The sequence below is a fragment of the Asparagus officinalis genome, chromosome 4, assembly GCF_001876935.1.
Source record: "Asparagus officinalis chromosome 4, Aspof.V1, whole genome shotgun sequence".
NCBI classification, from domain to species: domain Eukaryota; kingdom Viridiplantae; phylum Streptophyta; class Magnoliopsida; order Asparagales; family Asparagaceae; genus Asparagus; species Asparagus officinalis.
The window spans coordinates 130135726-130156667 of record NC_033797.1 but is presented as its reverse complement, the minus strand read 5'-3'; the positions used below and the strand labels follow the sequence as shown (position 1 = coordinate 130156667).

General features: G+C 38.4%; 1 protein-coding gene across 1 annotated transcript in view; it reads left to right on the top strand.

Annotated features, from left to right (window-relative positions):
• Window positions 19383–20942, top strand: part of LOC109838651 (replication factor C subunit 2) — a 13295-nt gene continuing 11735 nt past the window's right edge. The window contains exons 1-4 of the mRNA XM_020407076.1: window positions 19383–19627; window positions 19727–19833; window positions 20187–20288; window positions 20384–20579. Of these exons, the coding sequence (XP_020262665.1) occupies window positions 19466–19627; window positions 19727–19833; window positions 20187–20288; window positions 20384–20579 (567 nt within the window). The 5' untranslated portion in view covers window positions 19383–19465. The remainder of the gene's footprint in view (window positions 19628–19726; window positions 19834–20186; window positions 20289–20383; window positions 20580–20942) is intronic.

Genomic DNA, 20942 nt, shown 5'->3' with positions numbered 1-20942 from the left:
TGACGACTTTCATAACAACCGAGAAAGCTCTAATTTAATAGCCTTCATAATCAATATCGGGAGTTATAATCTAACAACTCTTATATTTTCAAGGAGTCAAGACGAAGGTTACAAGATGACGATCTTTACAACGCTCTAGCAAAAGAGACTACAAATTGACGGTCTCTTTAAATCAAAATATAAATATCTCTCAAACCGTAAAGAATTTGGCAAAATAGTCAAGAACAAACTGGACCCTTTAGGTCGGTTTGGTCGGTTTGGTCTCATTAAGATAGTCAATTTTTATATATAATTCGTCCAATTCTGACTTACGGTTTGAAAGTTATGATTTGTTCTTCGCAACAAGTCATGTTCTGAAGTCCGTCTACAAGACGGGACTTCACCTGAACATTGGGCTTCGCCTAAAGCTCACCAAGATCATGTGAGACTCACCTATGCATTCTAGAGTTGAAACAATGTAACCATTGCGTTCTCATCAACAAAATGCAGTGTTTTCAACCGCTAACGCAGCACAAACGCAGTGTTCTTAAGCCAAAGGCGCAGTTCAGATTCAGACACGGACGTAGCTCGAATCTAGCCTGTAACGCAGCTTCCAAATTCTATGTTTGAATGCCACTAATGTATCACAAACGCAGCTTCCAGGTACTGCATTCACAACTGCTGACGCAGCTCAAATCCAGCCGCTAACACAACTTCCAGACCATGCGTTCGAGCGCAGGTTCACACCCAGAACGCAAATCACTGCATTTGACTCATTCAAACGGTTCCAAAAACCATTTTCCACTCACGATCTAGAGAGTGGTTTAAGGGGTTGTTACACCCGATTAATGGGGTAATTAAGCCCCCGTTAAGGAGCGGATTAAGGGGCAGTTGCACCCCAAAATCCCTTATACATAGCTAAAAATCTAGCATAGTTCAGGGCAGATTCAGATCCTATTTTCGACAGCAAAGAAGAGATCTTTTAGGAGTAGATTAAATCTTTGGATCTTCAGATCGATCTTTTGGAGCTTTGGAGATCGGCAACTTGGAGGAACTCTTGGATCATCTTGGAAGGCTTTGATTGGAGCCTTTGAGATTACTCAGCTTGGCTTTTGAACTCTTTCTAAGAGTTCTTCTCAACTCGATCAGAGTTCAATACTTGCTTTGCAAGTTCTTCTAAACTCATTCAGAATTCTAAAACTTGCTTTGCAAGTTCATCCAAGACTTCGAGTCAAGAGGTGAAGACAACATTCCATGAGGTGAAACGTCGGATCGTCAACGAGAAGCAAACTCAACATGAGTTTTGCGGGAGACATCTCATTGACACCAAGAAGAACCTAGTTTTAAACAAAGGGAATGATCTCCGTCGATCTTTCTCTCTTTTGTAAATCTGGAATTTCTTTTTCTAAGTTTGTTAGAGAGAGATTGCATCGAGAGAATTATAACTAATTCTTTTTCTAAGTCTGTTAGAGAGAATAACACAAATTCGATTCTCCATTTTCTTCTTCAATTTTACCACCAAATAAAAGATGGTGACTCGCTGGGGACTAGCTTTTTCACCGATGAAGAAGTAGCGGTGCAATCCGACACCAAGCTCGCTGGAATAACTGTTAAAACTCTGATCATCAAGTTCGATCAAGCCAAGTATGAGGAGTTACTCTCCTCCGAATCCCTTAGCCCCAAGGCTATGCGCCAGATCTACAAAGTTTCCAAAGAGACTAAAGCTCCAATCATTGCCAAACCACCAAAGGAAGGCCTCTCCTTTGGACCAGATCTCTCGGACAACCTCTCATCTGAAGGAGTAGGCTCAGCCACAACCAAACTCGTCAACCAAGTTGAATGATCTACACCCATGCCAAAATGATGGGTATTGGGTCACAAAAGGCTCATTGCGGTGACAAACTCGATCAACATAGACAGCAACACTACAAAAGCCTTAAAACGGGCTAAGCAGAATGCAGCTCGACGAAGGAGGAGATCCCGATGATGAGCATAATTCTGAGAGAGCCGATCCTCCAATAAATGCTAGTGTGTTTGTGAGCCTCAGTAAGAGCTTTGCGTTTCTGCTTCAGAATGCAAGAATCGCATTGACGAGCCAAAATACGAGCCCCGTGTGATCCAACTAAAATGCAACCCTCAAGAGAGCATTCCAAAATCAAAACGCGGTCCCCAGGGATGCGTTCCAACACCAAAACATAGTTCTCCAGGATGCGTTTCCCAAACAGAACACAACTCTCAAGAATGCATTCCAGAACCAAAACATAGATCTCAGGACTGTGTTTCACCAGCAAAATGCAGATCTCAGAATTGCATTTCACAAGCAAAGCACAAACCTCTGGATTGTGTTTTTCCAGCAAAACACAGACCTCAGTCCTGCATTCTTCAATCCAAACACAACCCTCACATTTCTTGCGTGATGTGTCAAGTCACGTGCAAGGTGACCGACATGGACTTTAGAAAACAAAATTGGGCTCGGTCAGCAAGATCCTCGTACTGGGTTATTCGTAGCGTGACTATATTGATGGGCAGACATAATAAGTCTACAGATTCAAGGTATCTCAATAAGATTTATGTTCACTAGGAACCAGTCCCGTCTAATCATAGGCATGGGGTTCCAATTCAAACCTCACGATCAGTGATTAATTCTTCTCGAGTCTTTGCAACAGATTTAAGAGAGTTCATATCAAAAGAAAGACCGATGCAACGAGTTATTCGTTTATGCCAATGTGAACGACTAATTTCTATGGTCCTCTCAGGATATCAATGTTTCTCATATGCAGCCAAAACGTTGGGGTTCGACCAATTAATGAACATTGCTTTACCCGACAAACAACGACGTTCGCACATGAAGAAGACTTTATAGGATGAATACCTTGGAGTTACTTCTAACATGATCAGTAGAGGGAAATCATCAATCATTAGTCCTGATGAGTTAGAGACGAACCGGTCTCTAAAACTTCAAAGAGATCCTGAATGAGTTTGAGAGAATCTACCAACATACCGAACTCGAAGGGGAGTTATACCTCCCGTAGATTATCGAAGATTGGCTAGAGGAACTACATCCGATGGTGAGCATTCAGCAATCATAGAATCTCAATCCTCCATCTCTTTCGTAGAACATGAGAGCTCCGCCTATATGACGGGAAACCATGAAGATCTCATGAAGAGACTTGATGAGAAGCAAGTCATGATCAAAGCATAGCAGGAGGCCATCATTAAACTCCGGATCCTGATGACTCAATATGTCGTAAACAGAGCCAAATCTCAGAAGATAAATCTGCCGCTAAGGCAATAATCTTCCCAAAGAGGAAGAACATATTCATCCCGGCCTCACACAAGTAAAGGGAAGGAGAAAATGGTTGATGGTGCTGCTTCTGACAAAGAAGCCCACAACCTGGAATCTTCCTCTAATGAAGGAAGAGAGACTGAGAACGAGCAGAATCACCAGTCTGTCAAAATGGAAGAATTGGAATCCCGCTTTAATGCCAATGCTAGAGCTCCAATATGAGGGAGTTGATAGGCCCTATCCTGCCGAATGAGATATAGCCCATTATCCTCTAAAGTTTGAGGTCCTGACGCTACAAACTTTTGACGGTATGGGATCACCGAATCAACATATCTATCATTTCAAGTCATAGACTGAGAATGTGATATCAAATAACACCATACTGGCTTGATTGTTCATTAACACTCTCAAGGGAGTTGCCTTTGAATGGTTCATAAAACTGCCTGTGGGATGCATTCAAAAGTGGACGGATCTAGAGAGATTTTTGTCGTCAAGATTCTTTGAAGAGGATACATAAGTCTTCATCTATACTCTTCTCACCACTAAGCAGAAGAAGGGGGAGCCCGTCAAATCCTTCGTCAAAAGGTTCTAAAGCATGGCTCTTCGATATTCGTCGGGTATGACACAGTCTATCTTAGTGGAGTCCTGTCAACACAACTTGTAGACCGATCTTCTAGCACAAATGAGGGTTACAGAATGCCGTTCCTTGAGACAACTAAAACTCAAGGCGAACAGGCTCAAAAAATTATTGCCAGGGTCAAAGCCGAAGAACAAAGTAAGCAGAATCAACCTGAGTAAGGAGACCAAGGCTAATCTTCTCAGTCAGAAAGGAAAGATATTAAGGTCACTGAAGCCAATCCTCTTCAATAGGATGATAGGTCTATAAAACTATGACGTTAACAGTTACCTCTGATAGCCAAACTCTTCAGATGACGGCTTGCTGTATGACGTATTCCAATCATAGTCGTTACATTCCAATGTCACTGAACGATTTGATGGATAATGGTCCACTAGGTGATGTGCTCTGTCTACCCTTTTTTCTGTACTTGTTCAAGACTAGGGGTTTATTTGTGATTCACTGGATTATGAGTAATAAATTTTCTAAGTTGTCATTATCAATAAGACACCTCTGTCAACTATAAAATTCCTCCCCTGCTAAGACTTAGTCAAGACTGGGGGTTGGTTATTTATTATTTCTCAAATAGAATAACAAATTCATATAACTATCAAGTTAATAATACACTTCTGATAGTCAATTCCTCCAAAATTCTCTTATCAGACATCTTCAATAGGATGATAAATTCTCAAAATTGTTCCAATCGCAATAAAATTCTTGTCACGTTAATATCACACCTCTGATATTCAACTTATCGACTCTCTCTCTAATAGAACAATAAGTCCTCAAAGTTGTTCCGATCACAACAAATTTCTATCATGTTAACATCACACCTCTGACAATCTAACTTATCAATCCTCTTCAATAGGATGATAAATGCATAAAACTTCCCCGATCATAATAAATTTCTGTCATGTTAATATCACACCTCTAACAATCTACTTGTCAATCCTCGTTAATAGGATGATAAGTCTTCAAAGTTACTCCGATCGCAATATCTTTCTATCATATTAATATCACACATCTGACAATCTAACTTATCGATTCTCTTTAATATAACGATAGATCCACAAACCTGTAAAGTTAACATCACATATCTGACGACCAAATCAACTTATCGACTCTCTTCAATACAGTGATAGGTCCACGAACCCGTTAAGTTAACATCACACCCCTGGTGACCAAATCAACTTATCGACTCTCTTCAATAGAGTGATAGACTCATAAAATACTGTTAGGTTAACATCACACCTCCAATAGTCAACCCCCTCCCCAATAAACTTGTTAATCCTTTTTTAATAAGAATAACAAGTTTTTAATATAAAACCCCAGCAGATTAAAGATTTTTTAGAATTATCCTGGTGATAATGAAGAAAATTTCTAAATTTCACTCTAAGTAAAAATTCATACCAAGTGAATACTATACCTCTTGCACTTTCAACTTTCTTCCAGTGTTTCAAGTGAAAACATAACACAAGAAGAAACAGCGACAAAGTCTATGTATTCAATATCGTAGCAGGTTATTATTAATAATACCAGAATCCATGCCTTACACACATGTGTGACTTTATCTCGATCCTTAATTAGAAATAAATCTACGCCTAACATGCATCGTCGGTTAGTCTTTCCCTGTAAAAATGACAAAATCCTACATATTCAATATCATAGCAGGTTGTTATTAATAACACCATAATCCATGTTTTATACGTATGGGGGACTTTATCTTGATCTCTTATTAGAGATAAGTCTGCATCTAACACTTGTTGCCGGGTAGCCCATTCCCGCAATAATGGCGAAGCCTGCGTATTCAACATCGTAGCACTAAAAATCTATGTCTTTCACGCATGAGGGACTTTATCTTGATCTCTAATTAGAGATAAGTCTATGCCTAACACGTGTTGTCGGGTAGTCCATTCTCGTAAAATTAACAAAGTCTATGTATTTGGTATTATAGCAGTAAGTCTAAGAGAGTTCATTCTTTTAGCACAATGTTACATGTGGAACGGATTTAGACAATCCACATGCTAGCCCGACTCAAATGATAGTCAGTAAAAGCTTATCAAATCTATTGATGGCTGAGAATTTGCCAAAAATCCTATGAATGTTTGCGGGGCCATCAGCTGAATGGATGTGAGCCATGACGTGACATTTGAGAGCTTTTGCTCATGAGTAACTTCTACCATCGCTACAGTTTCTCTTCGAAGCTCATCCTCATACAGGTCTTGTGTGGAAAATCCCTTCAACCAAGATACCTTCGAAGCGGTTACAGAAAATAACTCCTTTGTGATAAGGAATTAACAGCTCCAAGATCAGAGTTGAGATCCAAATTATTTTGAAAATTCATCTCAGTCAATCGCGAACTTTCAAAAACTTTGGAGGGGGTCCTATAGGCTGTCTAAAATTACTGCAAATAGTTGATCCATATCAAACACCGATGATGGAAATTATAATTTGACAGCTTTCAGAAGGCTACAATTTAAAAACTTTTACGTAGATCAATAAAGGTTATAAACTTACAACCTTCACAACTACCGATAAAAGCTCTAATTCAACAGCCTTCACAATCAATATCGGGAGTTACAATCTGATGACTCTCATATTTTTAAGGAGCCAAGATGAAGCTTATAAGATGACGATCTTTGCAACGCTCTAGCAAAAGAGACTACAAATTAACGATCTTTTAAAATCAAAATGCAGATATCTCTCAAATCGTAAGGAATTTGGCAAAATAGATGGGAGCAAACTAAACCCTTTAGGTTGGTTTGGTCGGCTCTGTCTCGTCGAGATAGTTGATTTTTATATATAATTCATCCAATTCTGACTTACGGTTTAAAAGTTATGACATGTTCTTCGTAACAAGTTATGTTTTGCAGTCTGTCTGCAAGACGGGACTTCACCTTAACAATGGACTTCACCTGAAGCACGCCAAGCTCATCTGAGTCTCACCTCTGCATTCTAGAGTTGAAACAATGCAACCATTATGTTCTCATCAACAAAATGTAGCGTTTTTAACCGCTAACGCAGCATAAACGCAGCGTTCTTAAGATACAGATGCAGTTCAGATTTAGCCACGGACGCAGCTCGAATCTAGCCGCTAACACCACTTTCCAAACGTTGTGTTCGAACACCATTAACGTAGCTAAGCACTGCATTCACAGCCGCTGATGCAGCTCAAATCCAGCCGCTAACATAGCTTCCAGACCATGCATTCGAACGCAGGTTCACACCCAGAACGCAAATCACTGCGTTTGACCCATTCAAATAGTTCTAAAAACCGTTTCCACCCACGATCTGGGGAGTGGTATAAGGGGATGTTACACCCGATTAATGAGACAATTAAACTCCTATTAAGGAGCGGATTAAGGGGCAGTTACACCCTAAAATCTCTTATAAATACCTGAAAATTCAGCTTAGTTCGGGGCGGCTTCAGATCCTGTTGTTGGCAACAAAGAAGAGATCTTTTGGGAGAAGATCAAATCTTTAGATCTTCAGATTGATCTTTTAGAGCTTTGAAGTTCAGCAACTTGGAGGAACTCTTGGATCATCTTGGAAGGCTTTGATTGAAGCCTTTGAGATTACTCGACTTGGCTTTTGAACTCTTTTTAAGAGTTCTTCTCAACTCTATCAGAGTTCAAAACTTGCTCTGCAAGTTTTTCTAAACTCATTCAGAGTTCTAAAACTTACTTTGCAAGTTCATCCAAAACTCCGAGTCAAGAGGCAAAGACAATATTCTACAAGGTGAAACGTCGGGATCGTTAATGACAAGCAAACTTGACAAGAGTTTGGCGGGAGGCATCTCATCGACACCAAGAAGAACATAGTTTTAAACAAAGGAAAGGATCTTCGTCGATCTTTTTCTCTTTTATAAATTAGGAAACCGATTGCGAGAAATAGTAATTTCTTTTTCTAAGTTTGTTAGAGAGATATTATATCAAGAAAATTATAATTAATTCTTTTTTAAGTCTGTTAGAGAGAACAATACAAATTCAATTCTCTATTTTCTTCTTCAATTTTCCCACTAAACAATTGATAACACAGTTCGATGGAGATCAGTTGACTAAGTAGAAACATTTTAGAAAAGGCAGAGTAGTTTTTTGATTGACAGGTTTGAACAGTCGGTCGACCGAAAAACGTGCACAACATATATCATAATAGTAAAACTGATTTTCTAAGAGTGTTTAAAAATAGTAAATAAATTCAAAAAATTATAAAACTTAGAAAAATGTTTATTCACATGAAAACAAACATGTAAGAGAAGTAATTTTCAAAATATCATTTCTCATTTGTGAAAACTTACTATTTTGCAAAATGATTAAAAAACGAGTTTGAAGATGTGTGTGTGTGTGTGTGAAACCCCAAATGCTTTAAATGTTATCTATTTTATTTCTTACCTACATTATGATCTAGAGAGAAAATAAAAATGCAAATATCGCTTACAATAGTATACAAGACTTAAGTGTCAATATTTGCCCCTTTTTGTTAATGAAGCTTTTCTTGAACATATGCTTGAAAGCTCTACTATATATGATATTCTCGTGAATCAATCTTTGAATTGTTTAGGGCTTCTTCATCAACTTGCCTCCACCTCCATGGATATCATCGTTACGACACAAATCCATCCATCCTCTAATCATGGCACTATATTGCTTGATAAAACATCCTATGTAATATCACTTGACAAGTAATTAGCACCAATAATGAGGTTTGTAAATCATCATTAAAATATAAGACCTAACAATCTCCCCTTTTTTGATGATGACTAACCACCATTATAAAAGAGCATAAAATAAAAATATTACTTAGATAGATGATCCCCCTATCTATAAGACTCTCCCTCTGTCTATGTGCATAAAGTATAGGAGATTTTCTCCCCCTTTGTCACCATCAAAATAGGGTATACAAAGCTATTATAAAATACATGTTGTCAATCCCACAAGACATTCCTCTGAGTGTTAGCCTACCTGTGTCACCCTCCTTAAGTGTTTGGATTTACCACCTCTCCCTAGGCTTTACAACCAACTCACTCCTCTTGGAATTAACCCTGGTCTTCCCCAACCACTTTTCTAAGTGTCATTGTATATTATAACATATTATCACGATGAGAGGAAAATCAAGATATGAAAGTTATAATCCAAAAATAAAACATGCAAGGCCATTAAAAGAAAATAATCAAAGGATGCACATACCTAATTCACCTCTTATACGACAAAAATCTTCTTTGCTAAGAGGCTTGGTAAAGATGTCCGCTAATTATGATTTTATATCAATATAAACAAGGGATACATCTTTCTTTTCTACATGAACACGTAAAAAATGATGGTGTACATCTATATGTTTGGTCCCAGAATGTAAAACAAATTTTTTTGAAATGTTTATGGCACTAGTATTATAACAAAATATTTTCGTATCATGAAAATGTAAATCAAAATCAATTAAATTTTGTTTCATCCATAATAATTGTGCACAATATAAGCCGGCGGCAATATATTCCGCTTTCGTAGTGGATAAGACTACACAATTTTGCTTCTTAGATGACCAAGAAATAAGTGAGTTGCCTAAGAATTGACATGTGTCACTAGTACTTTTGCGGTCTACATTGCATCCGCTAAAGTCGGCATCATAATAACCATAAATATCAAAGGTAGTATGTTTTGGATAAAATAAATCAAGTTTAATAGTACCATTTATATACTTAATAATACATTTAACTACAATTAAATGATATTTTCTAGGAGAAGCACGAAAATGTGCACATTCAAAAACACTAAATATAATATCTGGTCTACTAGCGGTGAGATAAAGCAAACTATCTATCATATATCGATATAACTTTTGGTCTACTTTCTCACCACTTTCATCTATGTCCAACTTGATGGAGGTGCTCATTGGAGTTGGTGCATGTTTGGAGTTTGACATTCCAAATTTCTTCACCAACTCTTTTGCATATTTGCTTTGTGAGACAAAGATTCCATCATCACCTTATTTGACTTGGAGACCAAGGAAAAATATCAGCTCTCCTATCATACTCATTTCTCCATCGATTATCGTGAAGGTTGTTGAATTATAACTTTCTTGATCTACGTGGAAATCTTCTAATTGTAGCCTTCATATGTTGATGTGAAAGTCATTTATCTGTAACTTTCATTGTTGAATTGTTCATATGAAAGTCGTCAAATTATAACTTTCATTGTCGGTATTTAATAGGGATCAACTATCTGTAGTAATTTTTAGATAGTCTACAATTCTCCTCGAGGGTGAGTAGCGGAGACGTAGGTCGATGGTGACCGAACTCCGTGATTATATTATGTGTTTGTGTTTGACTTGATGTATTATTCTTGTGCTCATTGCTTATCATATTTCTATATAGTCATTGTCTCATAGTTTATATCACCCTTTGTTTATTTGTTATCCTTGCATATATCTCATTGTATATCATACTTTCTAGGATATTGTTAATAAGTTTTTAAATTGATATTAAATCAGATTAGATTAGCATATACCCTATTCACCCCCCGCCCCCTAGAGTAATTTCAGTGTTCTCTTGAGTGTGAGCTGAAATGAGCATGATTCTTATAGCTGTGTATGTTTGCTCACACGTAGCTGCCTTGTTATTTTTTGTATATGCTCTGTGGCATTTTGATATGGGGAGTTTCCCCCTATTCTGTTTATACTCACTGTACTTATATGTAGGGGGAGCCTATTACTCTCTTTATTCTTATTGTTTTCCTCATTTTGATGTTGACAAAGGGGGAGAAATAAGTGAATTGTGAGTATCTCATTTTTTGTTTACTATTGGTTAAACTATGTGTATTCTATATTTTTATATTTTGTGAAGATTGTTTGTCATCATCAAAAAGGGGGAGATGGTTAGGTCTCATGTTTATGAGCCTACTATCTAATCTAGTTTTGATGATTAACAAACAATTCCTAATGATATTTTCTAGTATTCGTGTTTTCTTCCAATATGCATCCAGGTCGAAGGTTGGAAGGATTTGCGCCTTAACGACGATATTTTAGAGGTTGGTGGATATTGGAATGAAGCTGTTGCAATTCAAGTCAAGATACATTATCGCTTCATCCACTACCAAGATCGAGCTAAATGAAGATCATTTGCTTGAGTGTAGTAGTTTAGGTTTTACTTTATGTGTTTATACTTAAATCTCAAACCATACATGTACACATTAATTATGTTATCGCTTTTATTGATTATTCGCCCTATTAAAAGATTTTTTAATATATCTTTGTAAATGAGTTTAGCCATATAAATATGAAGCAAATAGATGCATCTATATACATACACACTTGTTTTATATCTATTACATTATACAATAATTTGGAAAGATAATGTCTTTGAAATGATTTCATGAAAATCATGTATTTAATGATTTCGCACATGTTTTGCAAAAATAATGAGTTTTCATAAATAGGAAATGATTTTTTAAAAATTCATTTTTTAACATGTTTATATATATATATAAACATTTTCAGCTTTTTAAAATTTAGGTTTCTATGAATAGTGTTATCGGTCGACCGATTGGTTTCATAAGTTGACCAATCCTCTTGCATCATTCGACTGATGTAATTTTTAAGTTGACCGACCAGTGCATTTTTTCGGCCTTCAGTTTTATAGTCGAATCGGTCAACCAATCCAAAAGACCAGTCGACCGATCTAAAAGACTAGTCGGTCGATCAACGGTCTTTTGGCTATAATGACTAGTTTTTGGCTGATTTCTTTTAAGATGCTATACATGACCCTCATAACTCATTTGTTTCTTCATGGAAGTTTAGAAAGAGGTTTTGCAAGTTTGTTTAAGGGGTTTTAAGAGAAAATCAAGCGTGTTTGTTTGTTTGAAGGAGTTTTACAAAGAGAAGAATTTTATCTTCAAATCTCTACCTCTCTTTTGTTAGGACTCATGTTTATGAGCCTACTATCTAATCTAGTTTTGATGATTAACAAACAATTTAAAACTATTTTTTTTCCTAGTGTTTGTGTTTTGTTTATTATATATCTAGGCTAACGATATATGAAACGAAGCAAATTTCAATAAAGTCAAAGATTCAAAGCTTCATATGCATACATTTGGGTATATTAGTTTAGGATTTATATATTGTGTGTTGATACTTCAAGCTCAATATTATACATACACACATTCTTTAATCACAATTTGGATATTTTTAAGAAAATATCGTGTTATTAGTTTATGGACAAAATAATCCTTGTATACATCTTTTATTAAGTATATAAATCAATTCAAAAAGACTTCATAACTTGGTTTAAGTCAAGTATCAAAAATCATGTGTTTTAAATAAACACATATTTATGAGTTTTTACAAAATGAAGAGATTTCACAAACAAAAAATGATATTTCAAAAATTTCCTTTGTAACATGTTTATTTTCATGTTTATAAACAATTTCCCAAATTTTATAATTTTTAGAATTTATTTGCTATTTTTAAAAGGGTTCAAAGTTAAAATTTACTGTACATGATATACCTTGTGTACGTTATCAGTTGACTGATGAAATCATCAGTTGACCGATAAAAGTGACTGGAAAAGCAAAAAGTTTCTTCTTAGTCGACTGATGAACCATCAGTCGACCGATGCAGGTTATCAGTCGACTGATGAGTTCATCAGTCAACCGATGACGGATGAGCGACCTATAACGGTCATCTCATCAATCGATTGATGAACAGTATCAGTCGACTGATAGCACTGTAACGGCTAGTTTTCTAACTTTCTAATTTTTTAGGGTTTTTATCTTTTTGCTTGGATTTTCTTGGCTTTAGGCTTTGTTTCATGAACCTATATATACCCCTTACTCTCTAACGTCTGAATAATCTAAGAAAAGTTTTAAAATAAGTTTACAAGGGGTTAAGTGTATTTAAAAGTGTATTTTTACAAGAGTTTATGTGAAGAAGTTTTCACAAGAGGAAGAGATCATATATTTCGTGTTTGGGCTTCAATCTCAATCTCTCTCACTCTTATTTTTCAGAGAAGTTTTATCTAAACTCAATTTCTAGCTTTATATATATATATAGAGCAAAACTTGTGTCCACTTAAGTGGACATCCACTAAACTTTTTAACCCTTAGATGTACACACACCACCTATTGAGCTTTTAGTATTTCATACATTATATAATTGGGTTGTGGTGAGTGATACATTGAGTGTGAGCTTAATTAAGTTCTCATCTTGTTAGAGAATAAAAACTTTATATTTGTGAGACTATTTATTGAGATCATATTGTAATACACAAGTACACCGAGAGGAGTGGTGGGTGAGAGACGTGGTTGATTCCAAGAGGAGTGACGTCGGTTGTAAAGCCTAGGAAGAGGTTGTAAATCCGAGCACTTTAGGGATACGACATGTGAGAGGCCAACACTTAGAGGCTGTATTGTGTGATTGCATTGTGTGAGTTGTAAATGTTTGTCGGTGAGCGTTGAAAACCAATTGTGTAGTGATTTTTAAGATAATGGAGATTCTCCTCGAGAGTGGGGAGTGGAGACGTATGTCGAGTGTGGCCGAACTTCGTGATCACATTGTGTGTTTTCGATTGTCATTTGTCACTATCTCTTTTGCATATTTGTTCATGTTTATATCGCCCTTGTTTTAATTACACATCCTTGCTCATAAGTTATAAAATATCCCACTAGCAAGAATAAATTAGTTAATCAGTTTTAAATTAGCATTAATATCGGATTAGATTAACAAATACCCTATTCACCCCCTTCTAGGGTAATTAATCTTTATTTTAGAGAAGTTTTTCTAAACTCATTCTCTAGCTATTTATTATTTTTATTCTCATATATTTATGCTAAATTGATTTGACTTTAACTTTGATTTTATTATACTCATTGTGAACACGTGAAGTTAGTGGGGTCACGAGTAAATGAAAGATGCCAGGTGCGGAAAAAGGCCCACCCGACACATTAGCCTATAAAAACTCTATTTGCCTAGGGTTTCGGGGGTGAAAGAGCGAAGTGAGGGGTTTGGAAAAATAAAACGCACAGAGGAGAGATTTGCGGCTGGTTTTTGCTGCAGGCGGCGTGCGAGGAGAATTTTTGCTGCGGGGATTCTTTTCGGCTGTAGGAGAAAATCGCAGGCAGCAGCTAGGAGTGTTTGAGCAGTCCTTCTCTAAGGTTTTGTGCATCCTTTGTAGAGAGATATTGTGAGGGATCTAAGAGTTTGTGTGAGGGTTTAGATTGAGTGATTGTAAACCCTAGTTGAATCTCTCCCTCTAATAGTAGATCTCCCCCTCCTTGCCCCGTGGACGTAGGCTATTTGCCGAACCACGTAAAATTTGTGTTCTTGCCGTGATTTGTAATAGCTTGTAGGTTCCCTCGACGCGCAGTCCTAGAGCTGACGAGAGGAAGAGCTGATATCTCACTTTGATGAGATATTTGGCTTTTGGTTCTTGTTTCCTTTGAGAAACGAGAATTTCATTGTGATCTAATCTCTTATTGTGCACCTTGCGCACCGGAGGTGCTGCCGAAATTTTCGCTGCGCACAACAAGTGGTATCAGAGCTCCGGGTTGGACTTGGGAGCTTGTTTGAAGGATTTGCTGAAGGATTCTTATTTGAAGATTAGATCGACAACATGGGCGAGATGGAAGCTAAGGTTTGGAAGAAGATGAATAGTAGGGCGTGTGGAGTTATTCGATCATGCTTGACGCCGGATCTTATTTATGACGTGATGAATGAGACGTCGGCGAAGAAGATGTGGGAAACACTCTATGAAAAGTATCTTACTAAGAGCATTGAGAATCGACTTCACTTGAAGAAGAGGTTTTACAAGTTCAAGATGAAGAGGGGAGTTTCCATTAGGGAGCATGTTAACAACTTCACAAAGCTACTTTCAGACATGGCCAATGTGTCGTTGCCCGAGGATGATTATGGTACTTTTGTCCTAACTATGATTAATGGAAGAACTACTGTTAGTTATAAGGAGGTGACCTCAGCGTTGGTGAATTATGAGTTGAGGAAGAGTGTCGATGAGTCCTCCGAGAAGGCATCGGGAGATGCATTAGTAGTTCATGGTCGTGGTTCAAACCGAAGCAGGAGGTCGCGGTCTAGAGGTGCACATCGTGGGATTCGTAGGAATCAATGTTCCTTTTGTAAAGAGGATGGACATTGGAAAGCCAAATGCCCAAAGTTAGATCGAGCCGAGAAGAATAAGGGAAAAGCTGTACAAGTTTCAGAGGTGAATGTTGTCAAGACTAGTGGCAACAATTCAGATTCGGATTCTTCGGGCTATTCGTTGTTTGCACTACCGTCAGTTTGTGTTGCTAACTCTACAGAGTGGATGTTGGATTCGGGTGCTTCATACCACGTTTGCCCTAGGAGGGATTGGTTCTCCAGCTTTCAGAAGTTGGAAAGAGAGGATGTTGTGCTCATGGGTAATGGACATGCATGCTCTATTAGTGGTATTGGTACCGTTCGGATTAAGATGAGTGACGGGATGGTGCGGGAGTTGGAAGAAGTGAGGTTCGTTCTGCAGTTGTCGAAGAACATCATTTCACTAGGAGCTTTGGTGGCATCTGGCTATAAAGTGAACTTGGTGGATGCACGTTTGAAGGTCACATTGGGTCCATGATTGTGATGAAGGGTGTCAGAAGGAGCAATTTGTATTATTTGCTCGGAAGCACGGCGATTGATAAGGAGATGACGACTTCATCAGATTCGGCTAGGCGTCTTCAAGCATTTTGGCCACTTGCTCCGTACTTATCATAAGTGCCTCGCGGGGTTGTCCCTCGCTAGATACCGTATTATCAGATGCAACAGCGGAGCCGGCATCAGATTCTTCATCTTCTGAAGGGAGTCTTGTCCGAACCCTACCATAGGTTGCTCGCTTGATGGTTCCGAGATTCGGCTAGACTGTGGCGTTGTTTGATGCTGGGTTATTTGATTGGAAATGTTGTGTATAGATTATTGAGGAGTGCTTTGACCTGCAGTTTGAAGTCCTGTGAACCCATTGGTATGAGCGAGAAGACCGGTGTGGAGTTTGGCACTTCTATCCATCATTCGAGGGGTCTTTTGATGGATGTTTATTCAGGCATTCGGGGGCCTTCCAAGGGAGCATCATTGGGAGGTAATAGATATGTGGTTTCCGTAGTTGGGGATTGCTTTAGGCATTGATGGGTTGCAACCAAGTCCCGTTGGTGTGAAGTCCTAGAAGCCCGCAACAAATAGAGAAAGTGTATTGGCAGAAAGGTGAAGGTATTTCAGTCTGATGTTAGAGGAAGGTACAAGAGGGATCTATTTCTGCATTTGTACCGAGCTCACGGCAATAGGAGACACTTCATTGGTATGGAAACTTTGAGGCGACGAGGCGAGATGGCAGATTTGTGGAGCTGTTCCTTTCTGGAGGAGGATCGGCGTTTGATGTCGAGCATTGGCATTGGTGTGCAGGCTACGACATGTTTGTGCCATCTTATACATAGGTTGCCGACTGCTGCATGTAGAGATTTTGGATCTGGTGAAGCTACTTTAGATTTTAGGTTGCATCGGATGTTTGGCTACCCAGCACTTGGTCACATCGTGGATGTGAGATTTGATCCGATAGCACATTTGGGAGTCAGAGACGTGTTTGATTATCAGGTATTGGCTTCTGATTTTGTTCTGAGCAGGTATGTCACGTTTAACTCTCGGCAGGTGGAGAGTGGTGATCAGATCTTTGGGACATCGCAGCGGGTGGAGAGTGATGCTACTCCACGTTGGGTGGAGACTCTAGATCATACTGTATCATTTGGGATTCCAGCTGAGGTGACACAGATTGGGGATCATTTGGATTTAGATGCAGATGATAAGTTGGATTCGATTGCAGGTGATGGACTTAATTTGGATACGGCCATTGGTTCACCTCAGATGGAGGTGTTTGATTTGTCTCAATTTGGAGCTATTGAGAGTGCTATCAGTTGCAGATCGTTTGGTGATATTGAAGAAGAGTTGCAGACTTTTCTATTTGTTTGAGGGCCTTTGGAGGCCATTTGGGGTGAACTACGTTCGGCTTGATTCCTTGGGCAAGAGGATACGTAGGCAGTCTTTATGATGCAGCCGGGTTTGGATTAGTTGATGGGGGTGAGATCGATTTGGTGAGCGACATCGACATTTGGGGTGAGTGTTTGCACTCCCATTTGGGTCTCAGCAAGTGAGGCATTTGGTGTAATCGGTGTAGGCTCAGTTTGATTTGGTGAGTAGACACTATTTGGTTTGGGTTGAGTGTTCGCACTCCCGTTTGGGTCTCGACCTGTTGTGGATGGAGTCTGTTGTCATGAGTCTGTTGCCATGACGTACTGGATACAACAAGTGAGACATTTGTTTTGGTTAGTGTCGGCTCAGTTTTGGAAAAACTTCGCCGAGGTGGAGAATTGCGAACACGTGAAGTTAGTGGGGTCACGAGTAAATGAAAGATGCCAGGTGCGGAAAAAGGCCCACCCGACACATTAGCCTATAAAAACTCTATTTGCCTAGGGTTTCGGGGGTGAAAGAGCGAAGTGAGGGGTTTGGAAAAATAAAACGCACAGAGGAGAGATTTGCGGCTGGTTTTTGCTGCAGGCGGCGTGCGAGGAGAATTTTTGCTGCGGGGATTCTTTTCGGCTGTAGGAGAAAATCGCAGGCAGCATCTAGGAGTGTTTGAGCAGTCCTTCTCTAAGGTTTTGTGCATCCTTTGTAGAGAGATATTGTGAGGGATCTGAGAGTTTGTGTGAGGGTTTAGATTGAGTGATTGTAAACCCTAGTTGAATCTCTCCCTCTAATAGTAGATCTCCCCCTCCTTGCCCCGTGGACGTAGGCTATTTGCCGAACCACGTAAAATTTGTGTTCTTACCGTGATTTGTAATAGCTTGTAGGTTCCCTCGACGCGCAGTCCTAGAGCTGACGAGAGGAAGAGCTGATATCTCACTTTGATGAGATATCTGGCTTTTGGTTCTTGTTTCCTTTGAGAAGCGAGAATTTCATTGTGATCTAATCTCTTGTTGTGCACAACACTTTTAACTTTTTCTTTTAAGATACGTGCAACCGAGCAGACTCTTACGTGTGATCATTATTTTGTAAAGTACACCATTTTCTAAGGCTAAATTTCAATTAAATACTCAATTGTTTCCCAACAAACTCATATACCCTATGTTTTAATACTGAGCAAAAAACACCCTAAGTTGTTCGCCATGTAAATTTGCTCAACAGCATTCCCAAAAAGACGTAAATCCCTTTTGCCCCCTATATAATAAAGAAAATCCCAAGCTTTACTAATACCACCAAGTTTCCTAAAATCCCCACCCCCCCTCCAAAAAAAAAGATCTACAACTAAAAGTTAGGGTTTTATGTCTCTAATGATTGACTCTAGCCATTGTAGATGAGCGAGAGCAGGCTAATTTGGAGTTGACGAGCTGAATTAGGTCCTAATTCTGGGGTTTTAACCTGAAGCAAAATAGTTAAATTTTGAAGAGGAAGAAGAAGATGAAGAAGAAGAGAAGGAATGATACTTATAAGGTTGGTAGAATTGTAATTAATACACCAAATAAAGGTAATTTGCACTTAAATGAAGTAGCACGTGGGAATATTCTAAGCATATTTTCATGTCTGGTTGATAGAATGTAGCAAATATTTTTTTATAACTGATGATATTTTTTACTTCGGTTTGAAACTTGTGGTATATAACTGCATTTTTGAGAAATAACAAGGCATTTAGGGGCTATTTGATTGGCTAAAAAAAAGGAAATCAAAGAAAAGGAAACATATTTCCTATAATAGGTTCTTTTCTTGTGTTTGGTTTACTTCTTAAAAGTAAGAAAGGAGATGAGATGAGATGAGTTGTCACCATATTAATGGATGATGCGAGTAAATTTTTAAGAAACAAATTTCATGACTTGTTTTTAGGTTGTTTGGTTGGCTAAAAAAACAAGGAAATCAATTATAAGAAATTTATTTTCTATAATAGGTTCTTTTCTTGTGTTTGGTTTATTCTTAAAGCTAATAAAAGAGATGAGATGAGATAAATTGTCATTATATTATCGGATGATGTGACTCATCTTTAGAAAACCCATTTCATGATTTTTTTTTTGAGGAAATGGATGGAAATAATTTTTTAAGGAGATGAGATGAGTTGTCACCATATTATTAGATGATGTGACTCATTTTTAAAGATGAGATGAGATAGGATGGATGATGTGACTCATTTCTTGTATTTGGTTCATTCTTAAAAGTAAGAAAGAAGATGAGATGAGATAAGTTATCACCATATTATTGAATGATGTGGATAATTTTTAAGGATAAAAATGGATGTAAATCAAGTTTTAATGGTTTCCGGGATCCTATTTTCTTTATATTTAATTTTAGGAAACCAACCAAACAGCCCCTTAAGAGCAATTTAGCCCTTTTTCAACCACTTTTAAGTGGCAGCAGGCTACAAACGGGCCACCTGTTATGTGTCTCATAAGTGGCCTTCTCAGTTGCTATCCCACCTAAGCCCAAAAGTTTCGCAACAGTCGGCCCATTAACACTCCCCGAAAACCTCCAAGCTCCTTTCTCTTTCCTCCAAGAATTTCCCTCCATAACTCTCGAGGGTTTTCTCCTCTCCGATCGCTTTCATGGCTGCTTATTCCTCCTCGTCCTCCATCAGCTACTACGAGATCCCATGGGTGGAAAAGTACCGGCCGACCAAAGTCGCCGACGTCGTCGGCAATGGCGACGCCCTCTCCCGCCTCCAGGTCATCGCTCGCGACGGCAACATGCCCAATCTCATTCTCTCGGTAAATTTAGAAAAAAAAACCCCTAAATTTTGAAAGTTTATAATTTCCCCCTTGAAATTACTACCAGAGACTCGATTTGAGCTTTGCTTTGATTTGCAGGGACCGCCGGGGACCGGGAAGACCACGAGCATTCTTGCCCTAGCTCATGAGCTACTTGGCCCTAATTTCAAGGAGGGGGTTCTTGAACTCAACGCATCAGATGATAGGTATAGGAATTTCCTAATATTTCTGTTATAATTCTAAATGTTATTTACACTTTAATACGCCAAGGGTTCACCGTTTTTTTTAACTTTGATGTCCCAAGGTTCTAGTTTTAGTTTTATTCGAGAATATTATAGTATAAAAGTGCATAGGAAGCAATTTTGTTGCGAAATTTAAGGGTTTTTTTTGTGAGTTTGGAACAAGTGGGGAACAAGGTTAGGACTTTAGGTATCAAATTGTCAGGACAGAAGTTCGGGGTTTCGAAGTAAAAAAGGGTGAAACTTTGGGGTATAAAATGCAAGTGGCCCTGCTTTTAATCTTGTTGCCGTAATTTTTATTTTTGATTTGGTTTCTGCAGGGGGATAGATGTTGTGAGGAACAAGATCAAGATGTTTGCACAGAAGAAGGTGACTTTGCCGCCGGGTCGCCACAAGGTTATAATTCTAGACGAAGCCGACAGGTGACTTGATGGGAGGTTTTTTGTTGTTGAAAGCAGTGTAAACTTGGATTTTTTTCTGTTGTTTATTATGTTTTATTGTTGAAATTAATTTGTAGCATGACTTCTGGAGCACAACAAGCATTGAGGAGGACCATGGAGATCTACTCGAACTCTACTAGGTTTGCTCTTGCGTGCAACACTTCGTCCAAGATCATCGAGCCGATTCAGAGTAGATGTGCACTAGTTAGGTTCTCAAGGTTGTCTGATCATGAGATTCTTGGTCGTCTTATGATTGTGGTGGAAGCTGAGAAGGTAATTTTTCTTTTTTTGTGTGCAGTTAGATGGGTCTCTATAATATTCATGTGAATCTTGAAGGGACTATTTGATATAAGCATAAGGTTATTTCGCATAAGAGGATTTTTAATGTGCCCTTATACCAACTAGGACTCAAAATGATTATAAGGCTAAATCAATGAGATAAAGTATAGTGAAAGATAAAAGACAAAAACTTCTATTTAAGCTAATGTTTGTGCTTGGTGGGTATAAGGTCATTTTGGGCTTACCCCACCCTTATACCTAAGGGCTTGTTTGGATTGGGGGTAATGTGATAAAGGGAAGGTAGGGGATACATTACTATTGTTTGGGAAGTCATTTGAGGTAGTTAGTGAGGGGGAA